The 7,515-nt window shown below is 43.3% G+C and overlaps 1 protein-coding gene across 1 annotated transcript; it reads right to left on the reverse strand.

The window, feature by feature from the left end:
• Nucleotides 1-569: 569 nt before the first annotated feature.
• Gnrh1 (gonadotropin releasing hormone 1) lies at nucleotides 570-3,936 on the reverse strand. Its single transcript, XM_038310704.1, has 3 exons — nucleotides 3,765-3,936; nucleotides 2,034-2,129; nucleotides 570-625 (listed from the first exon to the last, which is right to left on the reverse strand). The coding sequence occupies exons 1-3, from the start codon at nucleotides 3,915-3,917 to the stop codon at nucleotides 584-586; spliced, it is 291 nt and encodes a 96-aa protein (XP_038166632.1). The 5' UTR covers nucleotides 3,918-3,936; the 3' UTR covers nucleotides 570-583.
• Between the last annotated feature and the right edge of the window lie 3,579 nt (nucleotides 3,937-7,515).

Below are 7,515 nucleotides of genomic sequence, written 5' to 3' on the forward strand. Positions count from 1 at the left end.
CTCCAACATCCATCCCATCTATGATTTGCAGGAATATGTAAAGCTGCAGGATCTCCAACACAGGGCAACAACAGGATATCCAAGAAGACTCCCAGTGAGGGCCCAGCATCAATAGGGCAACAGAAACCAGAGGCCTTGAGCCAGACAATGACTCTCTGCAATGAATAATTTGCAAATAATGATATATGGACAAAGGGGTTTACTGCGTGACTCACTGTGTCACACTGCAGCTTCCATGATGAGATTTTTTTCCCTTTTTCTATTTTTTTCCCTTAAATTTTGTTTTATTGGGGGGAGGGGTAGAGGGCAGATATGGAAGGAACAGGAAATGAATGGGATCGAGATGCATGATGTGAAAGACACAATAAAAAAAAATTTTTTTTTTTAAAGCTGCATTCTGAGCTTGGAGTCAGAGGCACATCACATTTACAGTACTTGATCCACAACCCATTGCTTTATTATGAAATCTATGCTGCTGGGCATAAAAATGCTGGAACCCACACAAGTACAGATCTATAACAGGTCACATGTTTAAATGTCCACCTTATACTTGGGTGTTGTGGATCCTTCGGGGCCAGTGCATTTACATCTTCTTCTGCCTGGTTTCCTCTTCAATCAGACTTTCCTGGAAAATACATAACATACGCTTCAACGTTGGATTGACTAGCTAGCTGAACGTTGTTGTTTCCAACATTTCTATGTAACATGCCCATCAATGTTGGATTGGCAAGATGAATTTCATTGTTTCTGACATTTACTTTCTAAAACTCAGATCTAAGAACAGGTGCATTTGTTATGCACTCAAAAGAACTAGAAACATGGTGGAATCTTGTAGAGTTGTTGCCACCCCCAAATCCGCATTAACCGCTAAAAGGCTGGGATGGTGAGACATTCTAAAATCTGCATTAACTGCTGAAGGATGTCACTGTGAGGAAGGATTTGGATCAGATCGGCCTTTCCTTGGAGTCCTTCATGACATCATGCCAGGGAATCTCAACTTGTTTTGATTGGGCTACAGGCAAGATTAGAACAAGAAAGGAAATAGAGATGCCTGCCCACCTTCATTTTTGTCCGCTGGGTGTGGAATCTGAAGCCAATGGAAGCAATTTTTTTAACTCAACCTTATCTTCAGGCATGGTTTACTGAGGCTCTCTGTGCTCCTCTGAGGAGCTGGCAGTTGGCCGCATGCTTTCCGAGGATGGCTAATGAGCAGGAAAGCAGCTCAATGAATACTGACACTCACTTCCAGGTTACTTTCCCATTCAGTTTGCTTCATACTTCTAGTCTCATGATCAAGCAATGTTACAGCCTGAGTGTTTACACACTCCTGTAATTGTAGATTCTCTGGAGGCTGAAAGGGACCTCAAATTCAAGTCCAACTTGGACTGTGCCATGAGTCTGAAGTCAGCCTGAGAAAGTCAGTGAGATTCTGTCTCGCACAAAGAGATGTGTTTTTAAGTAGGAGGAGGGCTGAGGATATAACCCAGTGGTGCAGGGCTTGCCAGCATATGATCTTATCTGGGATGGATACCCAGTGCCAAGAGAGGAGAGAGGGGAAAGAACGAGAATCATGGGCTTTTAGGCCTAACAAAACTCCAAGTCAGATCTGTGGCTCTGAGTTATAAATTTTATAAGTTTTAAATATTGTAATCCCTAGTGGCGGAGTGACAGAGAGCCTTGTTCTTGGTTTCTACAGTTCCCGGGGTCCTGCAAGCAATGGCTGGATCAAGTGGAGGGTAGGAGTCAGCTCAGGCATGAGGAGCTAGGAGGTGGAATACTCTTTGGAAACTGGAGGATTACAGTGGGAAGAAACTTGTTGGTCATTCCAAAGGCTGGATCTGGGATTACTATATAAAGAGTATATAGACATGTTTAAATCAATTAAGAGAAAAGCAGTTTACAAACATGAGTGCTATCTGCACAGAGGGGACATGCTGTAAGATACTGAGGGCCCTGCCGCAGGAGTGACTCAGGTGGCTCTGAGGTGGTGGCCTTCCTGATTCTAGCTCTGAGTGGTGACCACGGTGACTCACCAGAGCTCCTCGCAGGTCCCTGAGGGGCGAGCGGGGCCAGTGGACAGTGCATTCGAAGTGCTGGGGTTCTGCCGGTTGATCCACCTCTTTGCCCATCTGCAGACAAAGAGTGAGGTTCGCAAAGATGAAGATACAGAAACAAAGCAGAGTTCCATTTCCACCAAGAGTGAGCACTGGGGGTCCTGAGGGAGCACTGGGGAGGCCCGGGGAACTGTGGGCCTGGGAGTTAAAGGATACACTTTTAAAGAATGAGCTGGAGTTCAGGAGGTGATGGGGACAACAAGAAAAGATCGTGTTCTCTCAGACGAGAGTGAAGTGCTCTGAGCCTCACAAAAAGGCAGGACATAAAAGCTGCACAAGCTTTATAGTCCTGACTGGGCTGGGTTTCTGTTTGTTGTTTTTGTTGCTGCTCTCATTTTATTTCAAACAGGGTTTCACTCTGTGTCGCAGACTGCTCTGAGACTCAGTGTATCCTGGTCTAGCCTTGATCTAGCTTAAAGTGGTGTGCTTGCGTATTAAATGCCAAGAAGCAGGAAGATGAAGCCCACTGTGGGCAGCACCATTCCCTGGGTTTGGGGCCTGGGAAGGAAGCCAAGTACTAGGCATGCATAGATTTACTCCCTATGTCTTATTGTCTCTGTTCTTGACTACCAGCATAACTAGCTGTTTTGAGTTCCTGCCCTCACCTCCCCACAGTGATGGACTCTCTGGAACTGTAGGCCACATAAACCATTTTCCCCTAAATGGCGTTTGGTCAGTGTGTTTTATCACAACAAAAATAAAACTGGGACAGAACTCTTCCTTTTTAGCTCCAAAGGACGGTGACTACAGTGTGAGCATCATACCAGGGAGGACGGTGATTATGGTGTGAGCACCACACCTAGGGAGGTTGGTAACTATGGTATGAGCACCACACCAGGAAGGACGATGACTACGGTGTGAGCACCACACCCGGGGAGGATGGTGACTACAGTATGAGCCCCACACCCAGTGAGGATGGTGACTACAGTATGAGCCCCACACCCAGTGAGGGTGGTGACTACAGTATGAACACCACACCCAGCAAGGCGATTTCCAGTTTATACCACATCCTAGTTCTGTGACATCTGCTTCACAAATAGCCCACAGAGCAGAGGCTTCAGATTCTGGGGCTTCGATTTACCTTCAAAACCAGACAATCCCTTGGTTTTAAGTTACTCAGCTATGTTTCTTCTTTGGATAATCAGCTAATGAAAAGCTTCTCTCATGTAATTCCCCTATCCTTAAGAAGTGAAGTTTTAAGATAAATGAAGCGTCCTACATCAATGCTGGTGCTAGCGCTGCAACCTAACAGAGAAAATTAAATCTAGTACATTTTTCACCTCACAACCTTAAATTTGATAATTCATGGAGTTAAACATTCTCCAAGTTCTTTACTTAACTATCTCCATCGGTGACAAGAAATAATAGCACTTATGCCCTTGATACAGTTACAGACACAGGAGAATTGATTTAATATCATGAGCATTTGAGAGCATGGTGCCTTGTCATGAACTTGGTGTTCCACTGTCTTCACATCTGTCCTGCTGTTTGTTTCTTTAGTCTCTGTCAAAACTGCAAGGAAGAATCTGACTTCCACTCCATGAAGTCTTTATCGCATTGGAGTCAGTATCCAGGGTAAGCTCAAAGTAGTGCCACCGGGGCTGGCACTGCACAGCTCACACAGTTAGGAGCCAGTGCGGACCAACTTACCTCTTGGAAAGAATCGACCAAGTGTTCCACGCTTCTCTTTCCTCCGGGGCGCAACCCATAGGACCAGTGCTGGCTGGAACAGCCTTCCAAACCCAGACTCAGCAGAAGAACAGCAGCTACAAGTTTGGGGATCATCTCGACTCTAAGGCACATCAAGACACAACCACGACAGACCCAGACTGAAGGGAGTGAAAACTGAGTGCTTAGCACAGAGACCAGCATCTGGCCCACTGACCCTACAGAAGCTGCAGAGGGAGTCATGCGGCTGGTATGCATTCCATACAGACAGTGAAATAAAGGGGCCTATGCCTCTCTTAAACTTCATTAGGGACAAACACCTGTAGTTCATTCTGGCATCTTCTATTTTTTTTTTTTGTAGCAACATAGCCCATTTTTATTTTTGTTTGGTTACCTGAAACCCATAATTCATCCCTTACCAAATTCACTTTGCCTGTACCCTCCTTATTACAAAGCAGTTCTCAACTTTGTCATCCACGAGGTTAGAGCTGGGCCATCTGCTCTGAAAAAGGAGGTTCCTCATAGATGTCTCTGGGTAATAAAAGGTTGCTTGACTTTAAATAGCTACCCTGTGGCACTGCTGACATGTTTCTGACTGTCACCTAATCTTTAAGGCATTACAGCTGGCTGGACCAGCTTCAAGACCAAGAGAGAACTCGATACTGATCTAGAGGGAGACACCTAGCTCAGATGCCCCTCTTGCCAAGTAAACCTAGGTTTGGTTGATAAAAATGTGCCTTTAAAAATTCATCTGATGGGGATAAAACTAAAACCAATGTCCAACACTGGGCCACGAGCTGCTGGGCTCCTCCAAGGTTGGCTCTCCTCCAAGGCTGGTGGTTGAAAAGGTCAGTCAGGGAAGGGCAAGGCTTCCTTGGATCCTACCACATCTAGACTTGATCATTGAGTGCAAAACACCCTTTAGACATAAATAACAACCAACATTAGAAATAATGCTAGGAATACAAGAATTTTACCTGTTGGGAAGTGAAAGCCAAAGAGATGCCAAGCTTCCTTTGGTTGGGTTGAATGCTGTGATGTTCCTGTTCTCCTGGCTTCCTTTTTATATGAACTCTTTTTCTGAGACACTGAAAATTTCCCCCGCTGGTGAATGACAAGATGGAGCGCCACACAGATGATGGCTTTAATAATAACATTTAGAATCCTCACAAAAAGCCTTTTAATGGCAAATGTAATTGGGACACCTGCTGGTCTATCTGTTACATTTACTTAAACCTGGTCATTAAAATCTTAGCTAAGACTTTCACAGCTGCAGTCCCCATTCTACGGGATTAGAATCCAGCTACGTTGTGTGCCCCTGAGGAAGCTGGCAGCCCTATGGAGAGTTCAAGGAAAATCAATGTCTTGGGTAAGGTGAAGTTAAGCGTGTGTACGCGGGCACACACACATACACGCACACACGCAAAGGGAAGTTAAGCAATAAATACAGAAAGTTGAGACAGAGTGCCTGGGAGCTAGTCTTGGCATTTGGGTCTCTGTAAAGGGAAAAATTTAAATCAGATAATCATAGTGTTGTTCCCAAGCTTAAAAAAAAAAAAAATCTAATTTTGGACCAGTGAGATGGCTCAGTGGGTAGAGGTTGCTGTCAATCCTGATGAACTGAGTTCAACCCCAGGGTCCCACAGGGTGGATGGAATAAGAAAACTGATTCTCTCAAGTGGTCCTCTAACCCCCATGCACATGCGGTGTGGCACATTCATACAAACACATGAATAAGTTTTCCTATCTTTATGCTGACTATAGTCGTGGAGCTCAGTTCTCTGCTTCTTGCCTGTTAATAACTCTTTGCATCTAGGCAGCATTCACCACACAAGGTTTCGCTGAAGTCACTGAATGAAGAAAGGGCCTTATAACAGGTATGGCAGACCAGCCTCGGTTTCTGCTTCCATGATATTTATACAGGATGAAACCTCTATGTGCAATACATTGTAAAATCTGTTATGCTACCCGAGCCGTAAAATGCTTTGAAAAAAACATGGTATTTGATTTTTATACAGCGAAGATTGGCAACATCGCTAGTAGGATGCTAATCCCATCACTCACGGCCCAGTGTTCTCTGAAATCATTTCATTTGCAAGGCTTTCTAGTAATGAGTATCAGGCCCAAATAAGAACCAGTGGCTTCTCTGGTGATCTTTGCCCAATCCTTATGGCAGGGTGGGGAAGAGGGACTTCAGTGACTATCATCTCATTTAGACACCTTCACTAACATGCTACTCTGACACCATGAGGGGGACCTCATCTCCTTAAGATATGCAAGTGAGGTGTTTTTTCAATAAGAATTCCTGACGTTTAAACAACTTTGCTTCAAACTGTCCGCTGTGTTTTGTTTGTTAGAGATGTGCTTCTCAGTGTCACTCAAGAAAAACAAAAACAGAACTATGTCATTTAGCTAGAGCTAGCAGAATGAAACAGATGTGGGAGGCCTGTGGTCAGTGAACCTCGATGTCTCTATATTCATTTTAAAAAATGTAAAACATTTCAAATTGTTTCTGACCATGGCAACACAGACTGAAAATATCAGATAAGCCTTGGCCTAAGTATACACTTAGTCTTGTCTCGGGTCACAAAAAGCCTAAGGACAGAAACCAAATCTGTCCTACTTTCTATAGCATCAAATAAGCTATTAAGCCATTATGCAATCAGGGAGATTTTGAGGCTTAGAGACAGAATTTTAGATCTCTCATGATTGCCTGCTTAAGTCAATTTACCAAAGATCTGAAATTGATCAACTGAATTTAAGTAATTGGACTTCATAATTGTCACAATTTTCTTTTTCTAAACTCAAAAGGACATTTTTATAGGGGAAAACTACTTCATTTTGAGCATTAAAATAGCTCAAATATAATCACAATGATTTTGTACCTTCCTAAATGACAGATGAACAACCTCTTTCTTGCCCTAATGTAAAATCTCAGCAGGAAGACTGGGGCTAAGGAGCTCACACCACTAGGCCAGGCAGTAAAAGGTCTGTGAGTGAAGCCTTGGGGAACATGCTTCATCCTGAAATAATGTAACCACTTTTCTTTGTACTCTGACACTTTTCATTTTAAAGATACTACTCTCTTGGGGAATTGAATATAATTCTAGAATTTTTCATGTATAAAAGATGACATAAAGTTGACTTGGGGCAGACTTATGACATAATAACATTCATAAAATGAACTGGAGAAAATAAGTCTTGATTAATAAAGAAAGCCATCATGATAATGAGTTTACAACATTTCTTAAGCAAAATCCCTTCAGATGGTTGCTGAGGAACTTGACCATATCAGAGTCTGACACATACTGCCTTAAATAGAGAACTGAATTTTATCAACGGAAATCATCTAACCGATGTAGGCCCAGACCTTTCCGCAGGCCTCCCACAAGGGTCTATTTTAACTTATATAGACACTTGATCATTGCTAGGGATAACACAAGTTTTACTATTTGGAACTCTTTCCTTTCTTTGAAATCTCTCTCCTAGACATCAGGCACAACCATATTTCTTGCTCAATACAGCAAATGAACAGTGATATTCATCAGCTATAGAGTAATACAAATCACCGGATGTCTTCCTTAGTGTAAAACCAAAGTGCTGTACCATGGTGGTCTCTGGAAAGAGGATGGTGAGACCATACCCAAGAAGTGAATTTGCTTTAATGGCTTTTCCAACAAAACACATCCATTAAGAGCACTATGCAGTTAGCTCCTGCATGGCACCATCACGA

The sequence above is a fragment of the Arvicola amphibius genome, chromosome 13, assembly GCF_903992535.2.
Source record: "Arvicola amphibius chromosome 13, mArvAmp1.2, whole genome shotgun sequence".
NCBI lineage: Eukaryota > Metazoa > Chordata > Mammalia > Rodentia > Cricetidae > Arvicola > Arvicola amphibius.